The sequence below is a fragment of the Podarcis melisellensis genome (assembly GCF_964234715.1).
Source record: "Podarcis melisellensis genome assembly, chromosome: 4".
Classification (NCBI taxonomy): Eukaryota; Metazoa; Chordata; class Lepidosauria; order Squamata; family Lacertidae; genus Podarcis; species Podarcis melisellensis.
This window is the reverse complement of record NC_138531.1, coordinates 44,626,759-44,648,952: the sequence shown is the minus strand read 5'-3', so window position 1 is coordinate 44,648,952 and position 22,194 is coordinate 44,626,759. Positions and strand designations below refer to the sequence as shown.

The 22,194-nt window shown below is 39.5% G+C and overlaps 1 protein-coding gene across 13 annotated transcripts in view; it reads left to right on the top strand.

Moving 5' to 3' along the window:
* DMD (dystrophin) overlaps nt 1-22,194 on the top strand; it is a 1,007,479-nt gene that overhangs the window by 918,735 nt on the left and 66,550 nt on the right. For 12 of the 13 annotated variants that reach the window (XM_081908923.1, XM_081908930.1, XM_081908919.1 and 9 more), the window contains one exon: nt 17,567-17,628. In XM_081908923.1, coding sequence (XP_081765049.1) covers nt 17,567-17,628 — 62 coding nt within the window. Of the gene's footprint in view, nt 1-5,911; nt 6,129-17,566; nt 17,629-22,194 lie in introns of those variants that run through there. The other variant, XM_081908922.1, reaches the window with a different exon arrangement.

Here is a 22,194-nt window from a genome sequence, read left to right as displayed (position 1 = left end):
GGGTTTTCACCTGCTGTGAGTCTAATTGAATACAATGCTTTATTTGTTACTGAAGGAGAAAGAAGATTATGCAAAGTGTCAGAATTTCAGACTAGTTTTTATACTCCTAGTACTTGGTAACAATGCATGGGAAAAGAAGACAGAATGTGCCAAAGGACAGCTTCAATTTACTATTAAGGTGGACTGGGAATTGAAAGCTCTTATTGAAGCTGACTGCTGCTCACATTCTCAGTAGCAGTTACTTCAGAATGCTTTGTCTCAGGTTTCATTACTTCTGAGGCAATCTGATTCTCCTTATTTCCGTGGGATTAGGAAGAAATATGTAAACATAATTAAAAATAGATTTCTAGATGTTTTAGTTATTTTAGTATTTTGTGTGTAAATACATAGTAAAGTGGAGCAGTGATCGATATTTCTCCTTAAGCTAGTAATAGAAATGGAAATGAATGAGCAAATATAGTGTTATAAAGATTACTGAAAGGAGGAGAGGGCATCATTCAAATTCATCCTGGAGCTCAAGCAAAATATTGCAGACATTCTGGTAAAACATGTAACCCAGTTTCACTTTTCCCTTCAACTTTCACACCAGAAAGCAGAACTATGGGAATGCTAATTAGCATAATGTTATGATCCCACACGTCATCCTAAATTCCCAGAATGATTTAAAATACATTAAAACTTAAAATTACAAAAAAAAATACAATCACAAAAGGAGGATAGGTCCTGAATAATACTTCTCAGGTGTTAAAAGCCATGGTAAAGAGGTACAATTCAGCATTTGTGAAAACTGTATAATAAAGTTGTTGGATATACCTCAATGGGGTTGGGACTTCCACAACTTAGGGACTCGCATAGAAAACATGTCACTACTCCCCCAGATTTCTGAGGGCAGCAGAACTAGCAAGAGGGTCCCCTTTGCCAATCTTAACACTTGAGAGTGTCTGTAAGGAAGTTGGTGGTCTTTCAGATATTTGGGGCCTGAGCCATTTACATAACAAATGTCTGGTGTGATGGCTTCCAAGACCCTACTTTATTTGTGGTGAACTCTGATTTCTTTGTTTCCTTACGGGAAGACCACAAATACACAGTTTTTAGGCAATTATAGCCATATTGTATGTGGTGAATTCTGAACATGAGTTGAATATTGATTTTGTATATTAAAAAAAATATTCTTAAATTCTATAAACAATTTACTTTTTGACATTTATTTCATTATTTGGACTATTAATTTGCTCTGTCCCATTAGGCTTAGGGTGGGCTACAATAGTCATGAAATATTATAACATGTTCTGGTGGGACTGTATTGTTTACAGTAAATATAACTGAAAAATATTAAGAAACTGTAAGTTCCAAAAATCCCATGAACTTGCTATAAAACATGTATACGAATATACAGAAATATATAATTGCATGAAGCACTGACTTGTCCCTGAACAGAAACAGATCCTCCAAGTGTCCCTATTTTCCAGGGACATCCCTGATTTAGAGAAACGGTCCCGGTTTCTGATTTGATTCTGGAATGTCCCACTTTTCTCTAGGATGTCCCTATTTTCATTGGAGAAATGTTGGAGGGTATGGAGTTATCTGGCCCCCGAGGCATCTGAAGGCAATCCTGTATATGGAAGTTTATTAATGTTTAATGTTTTATTATGTTTGTATATATGTTGGAAGCTGCCCAGAGTGGCTGGGGCAACCCAGAAAGATGTGTGGAGTATAAATAGTAAAATTATCATTATGTAATGGGACATCCCTATTTTCATTGGATAAATGTTGGAGGGTATGCAGAAAATCTGAGCTTGATCGTGTTACTTTCATAAGATACGTGGCCTTAGACTTTGATGGAGCTGTTGGGGAGGTTTTTCCTTAGCAGTAGCCATTATTAATGCCTTCTAGGTGCCTTCACCCAAAGCTGCCTTTAGTTGACCATGGAGAGACCAGGGGGCAGCATTATCAGGTCTTTATATATTTCTATAGATTTAATTAATTAAAATATTTGCATTCTGCCCTTCTATCCACCACTGATCTACCAGATGACTTACAGAAATGTTAAAAATGTAGAAAATAACGAAAGTTTATAAAAACCAATACACCAAATTTAAAAAGAATCTATTCCTGGCAAATAATTCAGGAAAAATAAACATGTTTAACAACATCAACACTTCACAGTTTATATAGTCCCTCAGGAAAAGTATCATAGCCTTATGCTGTGAAGTCATTACACTCTCTAGAGGTTCCATAACCTCACTGCCACTGTAAAACAGGCCCTATCTTGCATGGCATCATATGTAATGTCAGATGGGGAGTGTCAGATGGTAAAGCCATTGATACTGCTGTTCAGTGTAGAAAATATTGAGCTAAATTGTCCCCTTGGTATAAGGGAGTTTCCTATGCTCCTAGTGATTTGATTCCTTGATTACAAGTGTCTATTTTTAAGTCCTTTATGGAAACTAATTTATTGTTTCATAAAATTTATACACCGTTTGGTTATTTTAAAAACCCCTCAACGTTGTTTGCTAAGCATGAAGTCTACTGTTTCAATATGGTGGCCTTTGAACTGATTCCACCCCACCCAATATACATAGAGGTTCTGCTGCATATATTGTATTTATTTGCAAGGATTCACACTCTCTTCTATCAAGTGAAATCTTTTGTGTATCTATACGAACTTTCCACTTGTGAAGAGTTCTCCTGGTCATAGAAGATATGTACTGCTAGACCATGGGTAGGCAAACTAAGGATCTGGCCCAATTGCTTTCTCAGTCTGGCCTGTGGATGGTCTAGGAATCAGCATGTTTTTACATGAGTAGAATGTGCCCTTTAATTTAAAATGCATCTCTGGGTTATTTGTGGGGCATAGTAATTCATTTCTCTCCCCCCCCTAAAAAATATAGTCCAGCCCCCCACAAGGTCTGAGGGACAGTGGACCGGCCCCATGCTGAAAACGTTTGCTGACCCCTATGCTAGACCACTGCTCCTGTTCTGATGATGTTATGAGTTTGGGAGAGGGACAGACTCTCCATAATCTCTAGATTCAATAAAGAGCTAGAATTTGAGCAAACTCATAAATTCTTGAAGTAAGCAAAGTTTGGTTAATTAAAACTAAGCCAAGACTTTTTGCATTCAGTTTAGGATCACAAGCTCAGGCAGCTTTACATAACCAGCTTAGGGTGAGCCAAGTTGTTAACATAACAAAAGGTGTTGATAGTCCACCTTAGAAAGGGGTATGCAACCTAAGGCGGGGGGGGGGGGGGCTAGATGCAGCCCAATTGTCTTCTCAGTCCGGCCTGCGGACGGTCCGGAATCAGCATGCTTTACATGAGTAGAATGTGTCCTTTTATTTAAAATGCATCTCTGGATTATATGTGGGGCATAGGAATTCGTTCATAATTTTTTTCAAAATATAGTCCAGCCCAGCACATGGTCTGAGGGACAGTGTACCAGCCCATGGCTGAAAAAGGTTTCTCGCCCCTGATCTAAGAGGAATCCTTGGGCCTGGGCACACAGCGGTTGCTAAGGTGGTTGGATGTGTGTGAGAGATCGGTATTCCCTTTATGTAGACTAAAGTGGTGAATATGTGAATAAATCATTTTTCTTAAAGCTACGACAGGCTCCGCCATGTCTTCAGTTCTCCAAAGTAGCACAGACTTTGGTTGAGGACCAAGACCCCTGGAATCCTGTGCCTGGCTCAGCAGGAATTGGGGGGGGGGCTGTAACAATATGTAGCAGTACGGTCTTTCTTTAGTGCTAGCTAAAATACAGTATAAACACTGATCTGGTGATTTTTTTTTAATGAATCAAAAAAAGACTTTGCAACATGTATGGTTAAATGGAAACACTGCTAAATAACAGTTTATCATGACTGATTTGGGATTCTAAATATATGTTGGAGCAATCCAATTTCAAATACGGAAATAAAAGCTGAACAGTATGTTCACTTTCTCCACACTTAGACTCAGACTGGTGCACATTTAGACTCAGACTGCTCAAGATGTTGACCTTAAGCTAATGCCATAGCTCTCTTTCAGACTGGTGATTCACTGGAGTAGACAGTTGTGAATAGATCCATATAACCTTTCCCCGCCACAATGAGGTTACTTTTTAACCTAAGCTCATATCTGCACCTGCAGGTTTGTACTGCTCTAATTCTTATCAAACTTATGCAGTTTGCACTGTGGCGCGCACACACCCTACTTCCACCTACACTGAATGCAGGGTGTAAATCATTATTTCAACACAGGCGATAGCACTCAGGATACAGTATTGTCATGCACTGCATCTTTCCCACACCTTTCCTATTAGGCTGAGCTCAACTATATAGAGTAGACAGCTGTCTGGGATGAGGCAAGGGGCATCTGCCAGGAAAAAAGCAGCATGCAAGTCTAGGCTCTTGGACGGTTTCTACCTTGGCCAACTCACTACCCTGAATGTGTCCCAGAATTGTCTCTAATGTTGGAGAGAGTTTGGGTACAATACTCTCATTTCCATAGAAATGCCCTGGTTCTGTCTGTGTGAACAGCACAGAGTGAGTGGCATGCTACTGTATGTTGGCTTTCTCTTAGTGAGCGTCGGAGCTGGTACCCAGCAGATCCATACTCATCCAGAAGGTTTATTATCACAGAAGGTTTATTATCACAGTGGGTATCCTCTTGGACCATACCAAGCATGCATTATCTGTCATGCCTGGGAAATATTGCCAATCTATTCCCATTACATGCTCAACTTGCCTCCAAAGATTATCAGTTCAGAGCAATTTAAGTATTCATGTTACTCATACTTTACATGAAAGTACTTTTTCTCCTTATCACCATTGCAGCAATATAAGCTAAAATTCTAAATATAAGCTAAAATATAAACCATGCACACCCCAAAGCCACAAAGTCTTGTGGCATCTGAAAGACTAACAGGGTGAAACTCAGTAATGCGACAAAGTTAATGTATATGTTATACAGTTTACCTTTATGTTGAAATGGCAATAAAAATGTGTGTTTTCGTGGGGTGGGGGAGACTGTGGCATAAGCTTTCATGGACTGCAATCCATTTGCATTCCTAAAAATTAACCTAATGAAACAGTGGCGTAGCGTGGGGGGTGCTGGGGGGGCGGGCGCAACATCTGGGGGGGCACTTGAACTCGCAGCTCTCTGCCCCTACCTGGCTCACGGGTTAGGGGGCGCAAATTACTTGCCTTGCCCCAGATGTTGACAACCCACGCTATGCCACTGTAATGAAAACATGGAGGATTCAAGAGGACCATCTGCACTCTCATTTTGCTTTTCTTGCATTTTAAAGATTGCGTGGGGGAAGGATAGAAAGAGAAATGGCTTTGAGTAGGTGGGGAGCGCGGTATGACTTATTGAAGTTGTGTTACAGATGCAGAATAAAGAGGTTATATCTAAATGTGCTGAAGTAGTTGGACATTTTACATCCGGAACAGCGCGTCGTTTTAAAAACGTCTCTTTCCATACCCACATTTTCCCTTGTGTTCCGCTGTTGCCCTCTCCAATCTTTTAACCGAAGAACGCAAGGTCAGAAAAGGCTGGAGCTTAAAGCGTAATAATGAAATCAGACCTCAGTGAATTAATTCTTTGTGCCTGCGAGTTTCCCCATTTTTTCCTCCTTTCTCTGTCATCTCCTACATTTCAGGAGGAGCCATCCCAGCCCCCTTGCTCCAGTGCTCGCTTCTGTTACATGAGATCATTTGCGCTTCGGTCCTTCCGCCTAGTCCTGGCATTCTTCGGAGGCACGCCGGATGGCATCTTTTGGTTCTACCTTAAATAAACCCCTCCGCTTCCCATGCAAACGGTGCCATTTCTTTGGAGTTCTCCGCTTGTTGTTTGCAGGTTCAATAGGTGGAGCCGAGGCAGCGAGAGCTCCGCCCTGTCTAGCCCTGCAGCCTTCCCTCCCACTTCGCTTCTCTTACGCCCTTAGCACGAGAATGCTACTCGCACCGCAGTGCTATTCGCTGCTTCGCGCCGGGCTGGCTTAGTTTTGCGTGAGGTTACAAACACAAGACACACACACACAAACACACACACACCCAGAGTCTAGGAATCTTCTCCATCGTCCTTTCCTTTTCCCTCCCTCTTTGGAGTCTCTGATCAGTTCACGGCGATGAGGGAGCAACTTAAAAGGTAAGTTTAATTATTATTCAAACCCGTCCTTTTTTCCTGCTCTTTTTCATTGAAAACCTCGCACTTGTCGAGGCTTGTGTGCTGCTGGCAAGCCAGGGTAGTTAAAGGCAAATTAAACTTCTGAAGATGTCTTTGCATTGGGAATTTACAGCTTGAGCGTCCTCCCTGCCAGCTGTTTTCTCTTGTTCTCAGTGCAGGTGCTTGTAGCTGGCTGGAGCATGCCAGGGTTTAACCCTTTCTCCCACGGCTGTAGACTTTGAAGATGAAAGATTTCTTCTCTCCGGTGCAAAGGCGGCTGGGTGGGGGTTTTGTTTTTAATTTGTGTGTGAGAGAGAGTACGTACACACACAGAGAGAGAGGGGGTGGGATTTATCTTGACATCAAAGTAATTTTTCCCGGCGCGCAGCCCAGTTCCTCTCTACATTTCTGTCGTTCAGGGGTTTAAAAGCCCTCGATTTTGTAGCCTGGCACTTTCTAAAGTACCTTTTAATCAGGCTGCATTCTGTGAGTGCCTTAAAAAAAAAAGGAGGGAGAGAGAAGTCATATTATTTACCATTATGTGTGTAAGGACCCTGCAGAAGAAAGCTCACCAGACTTTTCATTCACCGAGTTAAAAGGTCAAATATCTGCTTGATTTCTTCTGGGAATTCGAACTGACGTTTAATTCAGTGCATTCCTTCTCTCTCTCTCTCTCTCTCTCTCTCTCTCTCTCTAATGCGCCTTCCGTGTCTTGGTGAATGTGGTCTAGTTGGAACATGCTGGCTGTGTAGGTATGAATGAAAGAATACATGTAAGCAGCAGCTAAGCAGGAAGTCGGGATAAGGAAAACGAGAGAGTCTAAAATGTGTACGGGGAGAAGCTGTTTGTTTGCATCATTAATAGAAAACTTTAAAGGCAAAGCAAAGCACTGAGTATTGCATTTTGGTGATTCCCCCTCCCCCAGCATTGTGGTTGATACCTGCATCATTGTAAAATTTACGAGTAGAAAAAAATATACAGTATTATATCTGGTATATCATATTGCTAAATAAGTCAATTTTCTCTAAGTTAACTTGATTATATATATATTCCTAAATGCTGGGGTTAGAGAATAAGAAATGTGTGTGTGTGTGTGTAATTTGTATTTGCTGTGAACAGAAATGAGAAATTTTAATATTGGTAGTAATGTTTTATATGGTGTACCTTTGTAGGAAATTAGTATAGGATCTTAGAAAAAGCATCTAAGTATAGGATCTTAGAAAAACACACCCTTGTTAAAGTAATGTACTCTATATTCAACCTTGCCTCTTAAAATAAGAACTGGTTTACTGAGGTGTTGCTTGTACCCTATTAATACCAGAGGAAATATAGTTCCCTAAAAGATATTCGGTCCATTATCACTAAGGAATTGCAGTCATCATTGTTTGATCCTGAATTCGACAAGACCCTGCAGTGAAATTGCTTTGGCAGAAGTGGAGAGGATAAGCTTTGAAAAGCAAAGAGATCAGTGGACAAGTAACAGCTGGAGGGGTTGGCTCACCAAGCTTTAAAAACTGTCAGTGTGCACACAATAAAATGCTGCACATCAAAAGAGACAGAAAAATAATTACCATACTGTATTTAGCAATTGACATTTACTCCCTTCTGCTCCTACTTGATATTAATGCAAAAACTTTTTAATTTGTGCATCATCTTGGAATTCTGAAAATGCCAGCCAAAGCCAATAAAACAACAAACGGCCAACTTTTTCTCAAAAACACACTCATCCGAGGATTATAGATTAAGACAAACAGTAATCCTTCACAAACCACAAGAGGCTGCTACTTTCTGCATCACTATTCTATTATTTTCACCCTGATTAGTTTCCCTTCAGGAAATTGGGAGAAGATGGGAGGAGGGATATTTGCAGCTCTAAATAACAGCTTTTACAGGCAGGTTACATTTTAATTGGCCCATAATTTACTCTGCTCTAGAATGAGTGACAATTTGATTTATATTAGTATTTCTTTGAAGTGTTAGCTTTAGTTAGCAAAACCAAAACCAAATCTGAGTCTATATATTTTATATCCATCTATCTATTTAAACGTGCTCATACCGCTGGTCCATTAAATCTGTGATAATCTCAGGCACTCCTGGAAAACAGGAAAACACAAAAAAAGACAAAAGGCTGTTTCAGTTCTGCAGTCTGGTGATTTATTATTTCTTAATTTCTGATTATTAGTAAGTAGGTGTTTGGGGTTCCCTGTTGCCACCTGACAGCATTTTGTTATTCTTCACACATACGCATCTAGTTCATACTGCATTTTTCAAATCACAGTGGGAGGGGGATGGAACTTGCTCTAATGCTGTTGCAAATTAAGAATAATATAATGTGAAGAATGAATATGCAATTCCATGCTCAATTTTTTTACCCACAACAGCTTTTTAGCAAGTGCACATGCTAGAATCCAAAGAGCATATGATAAAATATTTAAATATAAAATACACATTTTAGAAATACATTCAAGAATACAATGAAAAATGTTTAATATATTTATGTTCCTATGAAATAAGTTCTAATGGTGGGCAGAGCAAACCTAATTGGGAATGATGGGGGTGGGGTGGGGAGTGAGGTGGCAGAAAGTCTTTCACTTCTATAGCCCTTCACATTTGTGCCTGCCAGGGTAGAAGTCGGGGCAGTACAGTAGTACCTCGGGTTACAGACCCTTCAGGTTACAGACGCTTCAGGTTACAGACTCCGCTAATCCAGAAATAGTACCTCTGGTTAAGAACTTTGCTTCAGGATGAGAACAGAAATCGTGCGGCGGCAGCAGGCAGCCCCATTAGCTAAAGTGGTACCTCAGGTTAAGAACAGACCTCCAGAATGAATTAAATTCTTAACCCGAGGTACCGCTGTATTTGTTTCATCTTGCCCTAACCATTTTCTCTTCATTGTACCAGGTAACATGTCTGATCGTGGGATTTGGGAGGAATTGAGAGGCTGTGAATTCAGATTCAAGGTTGCCTTCACCCTGCCTTCACCCACCTCTGGAACACCTTGTTTTGTTGGTGGAAATGCTGCTGGAGGGATTTTCCATGTGCATAGCAGGGGCCACCACAGCAGACATCCTGGCCCTGGTGGCAGGGAGGCACCACTACCCAGTCCTAATCCCTTCCAGCCAGCATGTCCAAGGGTTAGATTTATTCTGTTAGGCTGCTTTTATCATTTTCGCTGCTGAAGTGTTTTCAGAACAAGTTATAATAAAGGATGCAGAAGACAGAAAACTAAAACTAGAGACTTTAGAACATGGGTAGGCAAACTAAGACCTGGGGGCCGGATCCGGCCCAATCACCTTCTAAATCTGGCCCGTGGACAGTCCAGGAATCAGTGTGTTTTTACATGAGTAGAATGTGTCCTTTTATTTAAAATGCATCTCTGGGTTATTTGTGGGGCATAGGAATTCGTTCATTTCCCCCCCCAAAATGGGATAAATTGTTTACTAACACAGTCTGCACCTAAACCGTCCTGCATAATACCTTTGTTAATCTTGTGCTGGAATGTTCCTTTTTTCTTTTGCTTTGTTTATGTTTATAGAAGTTTAACTCAATTGCCATTAGTAATGAAACCAGAATGGGGGTTCCAGAGGATGTTCCAGGAGGCACTGGCTGTGTTCAACACATCATGATGCAAATGCCATGGGTGCAATTGTCTCATGCACAGTCAGCTGTAAATTTATTATATTTAATATATATACCACCATCTGATGATCATGGGACAGATCAGAGAGGTCTTACCGTAAAGTGATTTATTTTAAATTGTTGACTCTTAATGCATATATTTAAATTATTTGATTGTAATTCATTACATGCCATATTTAGAGATAAGGTAGTTTAGGACTTCATTTTTTAGGTCACAGTGAATGTCTGATGGACGTTAATGTTTTTCGTTATTTGAAATAGGCAGTATTTGCAGGTGCTACTGAGCTGGCTTGTTGAAGCTCGTCCTGTGTGAACTAATTTTCACACCAGCCCTCTGCAAGGAAAGAATGACCAAACTGTGGGCATTTCAGTCGCTGATGGGCGAGCTTGGGTGCAAAGAGGGCTTTCCTTTCTATGCTCTCTTTTTAACATGTCATCCACATCATGGTATTAGACTTACACATTCTGAACCAGCAACAGCACAGGAGAGAGAGCTTATTTCACCCGTCAGTGAAAATAGCATTCATTGCTTCATGCTATCTCCTTTGGGCTTCATGGCTCATCCCAAAAGCTGTAAGAGCTTAGGATGCCAGGTCAGTACCAGGGTGTCAGACAAAAGTCTTCCCCAGTTCCTTCTTGGGGATATTGTGGGTTTGAACCCGGAGCCTTCAATGTGTAAACCACATGCTGTACCACTCAGCTGTGGTAAAGTGAGGCCAGAATGTGCAAGTATGTTCTTGCACTCCAGTTCCTGTTTAGCTCTATAGCTGGGCTTGGAAATTGGATTAGAGAGGAAAGCATGACCAGTGTGCACCTCAGAATTTCTGGACTTTGCTTGAGACATGATGGCTTCCTTGTGTATAAACCTGGACACCTTTGGAAAGAACGGATATACTTCAAATAAAGAAGTAATCCTCTGCACAAATAATTCCTTTAGGAACAGAAACAGCATGGGTCCTTCAGTAGATGGAGCACACTGGTTTGGGAAGGGAAAGATGATGCTTTCTTTCTTTCTTTCTTTCTTTCTTTCTTTCTTTCTTTCTTTCTTTCTTTCTTTCCAATAATGTAAACCACCCTGTAATCCTTGGATGAAGGGTGATATGGAAATTTAATTTAAAAAAAGAAATGAATGATGAAATAAATAATGATTATAAGGGCTCCAAAATATAAAAATCAGATTGGCTAACCTGTTAGAGTAATTAATTGGCAAAGTGATGTCCTGAAAGTATTTGAAAATAGGCCCTCTAATTGCACATAGTTTTACTCCAAACAAAATACTAAATATGTGTCCCTCTGAACTTAGAATTCAATAAACACATCTTGAGATTGTTAACACTAGAGCAGCCCAATCACTATAACATGAGAAGGATTTCATAACGTCTGTTTCAGGAGAGAATGCATAATATTCAACTACCCCAGTGTATCCCATAGCCAGACAGATAAGGATAACCCATGCATGAGGCAGAGGGAAGCAGGCTAGATGATTTGTCTCCCTGTCTAATAGATTTCTTAGTCCATTTGCTTCCAGGGTAAGGGCCTTAGCTAAGTGCCAGAGAATATCCTTAGTAGTCAGAACGTCCAGGTTCAATGCCCTGACATCTCCAGGTGGTTACAGGCGAGAACCCCATCTGAAACCCTGAAGAGTTGCTGCCAATCAGTATGGACAGTACTGAGCTAGATGGGCAACACTGTTGTTTATCTCTTTCTACTGATGCTTCCTAAGTCCTTCACATCTTTTTACAATGCTGATGCAAAATAAAGCAGGAAATGTAGTGGGAAGGATCCATTGCACTTGTAGTACTGCACATTCCTTCTTTTACCATATTCCATCATTTGAGCACAGGGAAGCATTTTTGTCCGAATTTTTAGCTTTCTGTTATACAAACTTGCATGCTTATTGGAGTTAAAAATTGCTGCAGATCCATTAAAGATGCTACTGTGTTCCCAAGTGTGGTTCAGAATGCTAAGAGTTGCTGAGTTGGCATTTTGCTTCACACAGTGTGTATACACACACACACACACACACACACACACACAAAAGCAGCCCCAAAGCTAACAATTAAATGGCCTTTGAAAATGGCAAAGAGGCTTATGAAGGGAAGTCTCAGTGGAGCCTAACCTTTCCTTGAGCTGCACTTGTGTGTGGAATTGTTGATAACTTTCTAAGCTGAAAATGTTCAGAAAGAAGGAACACTTTTTAGTTGGTGGAATGAAATAGCTGCAGTCTTCTTGTGTTCTGAATATAAAGTGCTGGTTAAATCAGCTCTTGCGCTTTACAATCACACTCAACCTTCACAGAATTTTCCACAAATGATCTTCAGCTTTCCTTAAAATTTCACGCAGGAGTAAGAGAAGTCCTTCTGGTTCTCGAGCACTTTTTTCTGCTCTTGGATATTATATGTTAATAATTTCTAAACTGATCATACATTATTTTTGTTAAACAATTGTATCACTGTTGCCTCATGGCACTTATTTCAATGGAAAGAGGCTTGTTTTCAGGTCTGAGCCAGAACTTGCAATTTCCTGATAAATAGTTGCTTAGAACTGACCATTGAGAAACACTGGATTGAATAGGATTTACTTACCAGCAAATGTGTTTAGGATTGCAACCTTATGTATTAAGTGTGACTGTTTTTTGTGTGAAGATTAATAGATGAATGAGAAGTAAAGTACAGTGGTACCTCGCAAGACAAAATTAATTCGTTCTGCGAGTTTTTTCGCCTTGCGAATTTTTCATCTTGCGAAGCACGGATTCCCATAGGAATGCATTGAAAATCAAACTTGCAAGACGTTTTCGTCTTGCGAAGCAAGCCCATAGGGAAATTCGTCTTGCGAAGCAACTCAAAAAACGAAAAACTCTTTCGTCTTGCAAGTTTTTCGTCTTACGAGGCATTCGTCTTGCGAGGTACCACTGTAAAGCAAAGCACATAGTTTGTCTCCTCCCTCTGATAGTTTTGTTAATCCGCCTCAAAAATATCAGTGGTAATCAGAAAAAACCCCTGGAAGTAAATTCAGGTATTCACTCTAATTCTGTTGTTGAAAAGAACTGGGCACCTGTACCTATTGACTTGTCTTCATGTGGTTTCATGGAATGCTAATGAACATAATAATTGCTAAGGAATTAATGTTAACACAGAGAAAGTTGGAAGGGACTGTAAATTTTGAGAGAGAAGTGAGGAATATGTATTAACTTCAACACTGATCAACCATTAGGTTCCCATTACAATCTTTATAATAGCTTAGGGAAAACGTGTTAATGAATGTTCACAGAAACATACTTTCCAAATTAAAGGTGTCTGTGTAGATTGCCATTTAGGACTCTTAACATGGTTGTGATTTTGAAGCAGTGAGTGAAGTGTCAATTTAAAGTGAGAACTTTTGCTGTACAAGAGTCATGATGTTAGAAAATTGTGATTGTCAGAGCTTTACCCTGACATCATAGGGACAAACATCCCTGCCATTTGGCTGAGCTTCTGTGATAGTATGGAATAGTCTCATGCTTTGTAATTACTTGGGTCAACCTTACATTTATTTAACCACTAGCCTGGTAGCCATAGGTGAGAGAAATTGCTTGCAGTCAAGTGCGTGGAATTCATACAGTCCAGTGATTAGGCTGGTGAATGCTCTTTCCCACCTCTGTGCCCAGCATAGAAATGCAGCAGGCTGCTGCAGGAGGGTTGGAGCTCTCAGTTTCTCTTCTGCAAACCCCCAATAAAACCGGTACCTTTTGTGGACTATTGTGGATACCTAAATCAGCCTTGAAAGTATCAGCAGAGGGGTAGAGGGCAGACTATATACACTTGAGGGGAAGGGGGTCATATTAGCGAGAAGATAGAGATTTGAAATAAGCCATTCCAAACTGCTGTTTTTAATATAAGGATCCTTGTTTGCATGAAATTGAAATTAAATATCTGAACCTTCTGAGAATTTTATTGTTTATGGATGTATTTTTTATTTTCCAAATATTGGAAAACAAACAAACTTTAAAGCGGCTTTAAGAACAAAAACAAAAAAACAGAGAGAAAAGGTGAAATTATATCTGTACCTCATTCCACCCACAGCCTACCCCTCAATGTCTGTTCCCTCACAATTCTACTATATCAAACATTCAATGGAATATATTCATAAATCCACACACAGCAAGAATTTGAAATAGGTTTGCTCATTTGATAATCTACTGATTATAGACATGTACTGTAATACAGAATTCAAAGCAGCGAGCAAATGATTGGTCACTCTGTTTTTAAACTGAACATAAATATTCCAAATCGTTACCAAGACCCAGATTAAGGGCAGGAGCTAATATGATTCCATCCAGAGCTTTGGGAGCAGTTGTAAGGCTGGCATCAGCAGTTGGCAATTTCAGGCAGCTCCCAGGACCTCTGTGTCTCAATAAGGCCCATTGCTGATGCCTCTCCTGGATTCCCGTAGATAGACCGACACACCCACACCCACACACAGTCGTACCTTGGATCCTGAACGCCTTGGTACTCGGACGTTTTGGCTACCAAACACCGCAAACCCAGAAGTTTGCAAACCCTGCAGCCAATCAGAAGCTGCGCTTTGGTTTCTGAATGTTTTGGACGTCGAATGGACTTCCAGAACAGATTCCGTTCAGCTTCCAAAGTACGACTCGGGGGGGGGGGCGTGTGTGCGCTGATCTGAGCAGCACTTACCAGCTGCTTGCAACAACCACCCTGAATCTACCACAGTGCCCTAAAGCAAAACTATATCACATATATCCTGAAAAAAATAAAATGGAAGTCTGAGCCACCTGTTGGTACTGCTTGGAACATTTGCTTCAGCTCCAATTAAACTCACCTAAGCTGGAGAATTCCTGCCAACCTAGCAGTTTGAAAGCACGTCAAAGTGCAGGTAGATAAATAGGTACCGCTCCGGTGGGAAGGTAAATGGTGTTTCTGTGCACTGCTCTGGTTCGCCAGAAGCGGCTTCGTCATGCTGGCCACATGACACGGAAGCTGTACACCGGCTTCCTCAGCCAATAAAGCAAGATGAGTGCCGCAACCCCAGAGTTGGTCACGACTGGACCTAATGGTTGGGGGTTCCTTTACCTTTACCTTGAAGCTGAAGAATGGGTATCTGAGGGCAGTTTGCTCAAAAACCCTCCTCAAACCTGTGACCTCAGTGCACACAGGTTTTCAGCAAAAGCAAAGTCTTCTTAAAACTGATTTTTATCAAATAATCAAGTTTGATTTAAATAAAGCATCCTTTCAATTAGTTGCTAGACTGATATATAAATGTGATTCTCCCAAGTTATTTTTCAACACGAACAAACATAGAAAACCTCTCAGGCCAATTAATGACTATTTGGAGAAAGCGCATAAAAGTGACAGAAATCCTTTTAATCATCTAGTCTTATTTATTCACACATACTAAGCATATTATGAATTAATAAAACATTATTAATAAAAATGTCTTGGAAGTTTAAGAAGAGCCTTTAAATTAAGGCAAACTATTTTTCTCTTTGGTTTTAAAAATCACTCCTCATAAATACTTTAGCACCTCTGATTAGAATTAGCACCACAATAGTCTTTGTCCTTAATAGTGTATATGCATGAATGAATATTCCTTAGATTCTTGCCCGAAATATATTAAATGTTGGTTTTTGAATATCAGATATGACTCGTAAAAAATGATAAATAAATAATGACATTCTCCCTATCTGATGAGAGAGATGTTGCACGTATTTTCAGAAGTCAAATAAATAATTTCCCTCGTATACACAAAATTGATTTCAGCTGGCAAACCTCATAGTTGGGCCTTCACACACATACTTGGTAGTTAAAATTCAGTAGGCATACTTGGGGTTGCAGTGAGGGTGTATCAATATACGATACTGGATTTCTGTACTAGTCTGAAAACCATAAGTAATACTAAGTAGGTGTTATGCCCAATATAATAGACATATTATCTCATTAAATTATATGTAACTTTATAAACATGTGAACTTATTTACAACGAATCTCTGTTCTTTAGTCCTACAAAGAAGCAGAACTTTACTATGTGTAGATATTTGCTTGAGAGCTTATCTTACAGATAACATTTATAAAAGCATTCATTATGTCCTATATGATGTCATATCATGTGAATTGTATGTAGAGTTGTTTTGTTCACTGAGGCATTAGTACTTTGGAACTTATTTGCCTAAGAGAACCAGTCACACCTGGGCACTGCTAGATTATTTAATTTATGGGTAATTGCTACCTCTATGTCCCTCTCCAACTCTCATTCTCAGGTTTCATTCAGAATTAACCCCCACATTAACCCCCTAGAGCTTCCCCTTCCCAACATATAAATGCCAAACCCCTTTTCACTTTCCCAATTTTATTTTTGAAGCCCCTTTAAAAGTTTCTCTTCTCAGTGTGGAAAGTAAGTAGAACAGTCTCTTAAGTAGCACAGTCTCTTTTCTCCACTTCCCACCAAGGCCTTCCCCTGACCCAACTCATTTACTACATACATTTACTCCTCCTCGTCCTCTTTATTCCCGCCCTACCTTGCCCCACCACTTTGTGCTGTTTTCATTGGCTATTTCCCAGGGTCAGAACAGTGTAAATATAATATAGAGTAGGTATTTTCAAACTTTTCATTCCAAGGACCCACTTTTAACCCAAACATGCATTTGAGGACTCATTTCTTAATATTTTAACATATATTTGTATGGTGGTAATGCTCCTGTTGTGACCCACCTTGGATCAAGCTGTGACCCTCAAGGGCATCCCGACCTACCAGTTGAAGACCAGTGGTATAGGGAGATGTAAACATTTATACAGTGCCCTTCTAGTTCTCCTGTACCATTCAGGATAATTGAACTGCCTTTCCACATTATTCAGCTCCTCCTTCCTAATTTCTTTTTTGAGCTAAGCAAGGTGTCCTTGGCATCCCATTAAGCTCCTTTCTTTACTTGGCAAAAAATGAAGTAACACCCAAGTCGAATAATAAAAGCCGAATTTAGAAAAATAAAAATCCAGATTTTTAATTTTACCTGTAGTCTACTGCTTTCTGTGATTAAACTGAACATTAATTTGGAACATACTAAACCCTGAATCAGTGATGCCACTTTTGCCATTTCTCTGTCTTTCTTTTATTTTATTTAGTTCATATAATGTGTACACCGCTTGATTGTAAAAAATCTCAAAGCAGTTAATGAGCTAGATCAATAGAAAGCGTGTCAACCTTTCTGGATTTGGCTATGTAGTTGTGGAGCTACTCATGGACTAAAATGCAGTCAAGAAATCTGTGCATTGCTGGGCTACGATCCTTTCTCAAGCCTTCTGTGCAACACATACCAAATCTTTGACTGACTAAAAAAAGATTACACTTTTGCTGTGGATGGTATTAAGTCACACAATCCAACTCCTACTTCACAAGACATTACAGTGTCCTCTTTATATCATATATTTAACATAGTTGGCATGTGTATAAAAATGTATGAAAGGGATTGATGAGTTTTTTTTTGCGTGTGCTACATATGATTGCTTATGTAAGCCTAATGCAATGTGACACTTTCCCTGAACTTCTGTTAGAACATTGACAATATTTCTGGTTCCAGGAGGAAGTATGATGAATATTATTGTTGTTATTATGGTTTTTGTCACTTGACCTGAAATTACCCTTGTATTACCACATGTAATAACTGAACTGTGCAATTACTAAACTTGGCAATCTGTGTAAGAAGAAAGCTAGTTTGCCCTAAAAGTATTGGGACTGGCATAAACTTCATATAGTATTTTAAGTGAATCGGTATCTTTTTTGTCTTGCAGCCATGAGACGCAGACTACATGCTGGGATCATCCTAAAATGACTGAGCTCTACCAGTCCTTAGGTAAGATAATTTTTCATATTCAACTGCTTGGTTCTGAGGAATATTTTCTAGAGAAATCACAATAACATGGGGTGCAAATACCTGCATTGAAGCAAACTTTTAAAACGGAAACATAGGAAAAAAGAAAATCTTTGCTTTAAGTGTCAGCAAATGCTTTAAATGTTCAGTTCTTTCATGTTGTTTTATAATAAAGGTGCACTGCAGAGATTTTACCTTTTAAAAACCAACTAGTTAGCATGAGCACATATACCCCCTCATCAGTTGAAAACAAGGCCCAGCATTAACTGAAGGCAAGCCTTGTCAATGTGTTGGATCCATCTTGTGGGTTGATTTACTGAATTTTGGGGCATGAAGGTGTGGCCAAAGGAGATTGTTTTCCTTGCTTTAAGCCAAAAAACCCTTCTCCAGTTGTTGCACATCCCTTGGCTTCCAGCTGCATTCTAAAAACAAAAAACCCAACAACTTTATCTCTGCAGTCCTGTACCTTGTATTTTTTTCTGGAACCAGAAATACAGCTGGGGACATGAAGAGAAAGGCACAGAGTGACCATACAATATTTAAAGTGCAGGCAAAAAGCATTTGGGGTGGGTGTGTGCTGCATGATTATTTGTTCTGTCTGCACTTTAAACTTGTGTGGCAATCTCACACCTTTCTGTGTGCACCTTCCAAACTCTGTGTGTGGTCCACAAAGCGCTATATAGTATTTTCAGTTCCTTTATGGTGGGAATAAAGTAAGCCATATGCAAGCCTTTCCTCAGAGAATAGTATCCATAGTGTACTCACATACTATGATAAGGTTAGCCTGCAGCAATCATGTTTAAGAACAGCTAATCTCACTTCAAATACTGTAGGCCAGGGGTTGGCAACGTGCAGCCCATGGACCGGATGCGGCCCACGAAGACCATTTTACCGGCCCACGAGCCACCCCCGAACCAAGCCCCCCACTCGGTGAGTCCCCTGCGCACTGTGCTAAACAGGCGCAGGGACTTGCTGAGCAGCCCCGGAAGTTGCATCTGCACACATGCAGATCTCAGAAATCGTGTCAGTGCATGTCCAGATGCCGAAAATTGCTTCTGCGCGGGAGCGATTTTTGGCGTCTGGGTATGTGCAGGAGCGATTTCCAGCGCCGCTCTGTGCCAGTCCGGCCCATGGATGAGCTCCATGGGAGTGATCTGGCCCATGGCCGGTAAACCTTGCAGACCCCTGCTGTAGGCTATAGTTGGAGATTGCTTCTTTAATGTTTCCCCATCTTCCATTATGTTGCTCCATTGACCCTTGAACATCTTGTGCTTTTGCTTTGAATGGATGCATGGAAAGGAATATGTATTTCAGAATAAGATACCACTTCATTTTGTATTTTAGCTACATTAATCAGCAGATTGAGAGATACAAATATTTTAGCCATAGTTGAAAAGTGATCGTTTTATTCTGTTTGCAGTATAAATTATTATTAAACATAGACAAATAAAAACCCAGTGTAAAAGAAAGATAGCTTTTGAATTCAGTAAAAACATGATCTATTTTTGGCACACAGAACATGGGGTTACAGATGTTTATATTTACATTTTAGCTAGGAATGATAGAACTTTAAATTTTGTATCTGTGATGCATGGGAAGGGATTTTAAAATATTTTTTATGCTTCCAAAATAAGCAACCCTGTCAGAAATACTGTAGAACAGACTAAAATTAGTATACTAGGCACAGTACAATACTTTATATAAATTGAACAATTCAAAATCAATCCATTTACTCTTGGGCAGAATCTTTAATGTGTATTCAGTCCTTCCCTTTGCCTTGGGTTGGAATGGATAATAATAATAATAATAATAATAATAATAATAATAATAGGATGTTTCTGAAACCCTTTAAGATTTTCTAATTTGTATAAAAAGTTAAAATTAAAAGTACATTTTATATTGCATGTTTATTACCTATATTATTCCTTGCTCTAACATGCACATATCAGGGTGAAATCTGGTTTCTTGGTTGAAGTGATGCTCATAGTTTAAGAAGGCTTAACTCCCCTTTTACAGGCTTCGTGGTGATATAAAAATGGTATCCATTAGTTTTAGAAGAATGTAGTCATGCCTTATACAGCATCACAAGCCCATGAAGAACCTTTCTTCTTTCCTCTTGAAGTTATAAATCTAACATGCAGAAAATCAAATCATTTTTCCAAATAATGTATCCTCCTCCCCCCATAAAATAACTTTTCATATAGCAAGCTTTTCTGTTAAGGAGAATATATTGGCCATTTCTCCCTGTTCTAGCATTTTTTATGTGATTCTCTTTATAGGTTCACCTTTTGGTTTGCCCCCCCCCCCCCCCGATGTATTTCAGCTTTTGATTTTCTATAACACAATGGTTGACAGCACCACACTCTGTTTCAATGACAGATTGTGGTTTGCTTTTGCTTTTCAATGATTTTGCGAGAAGATAACCCTGCACACATTTTTTTGTTTATTTTATACCACATATCCAAAGTTGTAAATTACTGATGGTATTGTATTTGCTATTACTACCTAGTTGTCTTATTTAAACAATAGCCTTTTAGTATTGTGCTTTCTTTATCATTCAGTAGTTCATCTTTGAACTATTTGTTTGTCTTTACAATTGAAAATACTATCTTCTAACAGCTCCATGTTTCATTAACCACTGATGTGCTGCAACTTTTACATTGTTTCATACCTGGATTTAAGAGGCAATAAATAGTGAAAAGCATCTACACATCCTGCTTTGTTCATAAGACCAGTAACAGAAAGATACATTAAACAATAGTGGAGTTTGATTATGGAAAGACATTGTGAAGATTAGGTTAATTTCTCCACCAACCATTTGCCATGTCAGCCACAGTGCTGGAGCAGATTGTATCCTCTTGAGGTTTCTCAACTCAATTCCTCTGGCTTTTACATACTGCATTTTGCAGACCCAGTGGCAGTCCTATCGCAGTATTTCTATGCATGTCTTGCAGGAGGTTTAAATAATTTTTTTAGAGTTTTGTTTAACATTTTATTGGAGAACAGTGGAACAGTTACTTATTAATAGAGCAAGGTGCAAAATTCTTAAATGTTGTGATTTTGTTTTGACAAACTATGATTGCTTTTTATTCTCTTCCCCACCCCTTTTAACAAACATATTTTGTGTTCTGTAAGTTTTGTTTTATTTGTGGTTACTGGACCTTAAATAATATCCAGTATTTGATTAGTTTAACTGTTGCTTACATTCCTTATGGCAGCCTTTCAGACTACTGCAAATATTTACCACCCTTTAAGAAACTTTATTTGCTTGCTTCTGCAGCAGCAAGGCATTCACTCGCTAAATGTGACTTTTCTCTCTGGTTCTTTAAAACTAAAAAAGAATACTGTTAATTCAGAGGTACAGAATGATTCTGAATGTGTGTGTGTGTGTGTGTGTGGTAACCATTTCCACATCATAAGAGAATGGAGCACTAGACACAATTTGCATATACTAAGTTATATGCTTAGATACAAATTCAGAAATAATTATTACTCCACTTTCTCCACTTAATCCTGTCTCTACTTTTGTCTTTATATGACTGTACTAAGGGCCAGTGAGGAGGAAAGCAGTTGGGGATTTATATGCAGAAGGAGGTGCATTGAAGAAAAGTAATCTCTCTAATTCAAGAGCCTCATATATAAGACTCTTGGAGTCCCCCGTTGGGTCCACTGCACTCTTACCAAACTTCACACAATTCAATTCTTTTCAGGGCAAAAAAGTCACAAATGACAGGCTGGTGTAGTTATTTCACAAGATGAACCGCAGTTGAAATAGTCTCAGCTTGCATTTAAATTGCCTTAATACAAGCTTCCAACAAGTTTTGTCCTTGCATTGAGGAAGTGAAACAAGCAGGTATTAGAAAGCAGATCCTCTTTCAAAAGCTTTATTTCTTTTCGGTCCTTGCAGTGTTGTCCTTCCTCAGATATGGCACCAGAAATTAAATCATTGCAATAGGTGGTAGGCATCCAAGGCCAGTCCTAGGCTTTTGTGGTCCCTTGGCCTTTTCCTATGTTAGAAACTGATATATGAAAGCTAGGATCTAGATGGCACTTTAAACTTTAAACTATGGGCAAAACAAATGGAATGTCTAGGCGCGCTTTTTTAATAACAAGAATACAAAGCTGAAAATGAATGAGCTGCAGCTAAAATATTATGTTCATTTTTCACATGGTCTAGTCCTCCCCCTGCCCACCCCCGTAATATTCTTAAGAGGGTCTATTCTCCAGTCTTCGGAGAGTAGCTAGAACTGGGGATGCAGAAAAAAGTCCTCCTTTCCTTCCACTCTGCAGTTTTAACCTGAAATCTTCGGTGCAGTACTGCGCCCAGAGTTCAGAAACTGCTCATGCTATTGAAATTCCCTGTCGCAAAATGCATGTAGAACAATAGGAGTTTTGAACACGGGTCTTTTCTCCTCCCTCTAAAATTATACCTCCTCCCTTTCTGGAACTTACTGTAGAACTACCATCACTTAATAAAGAGGTGGGCAGACTTCAGGCTTATGTGATTTACCGTACTTTGTTTTTTACCAGAGACATGAGATCTACCAA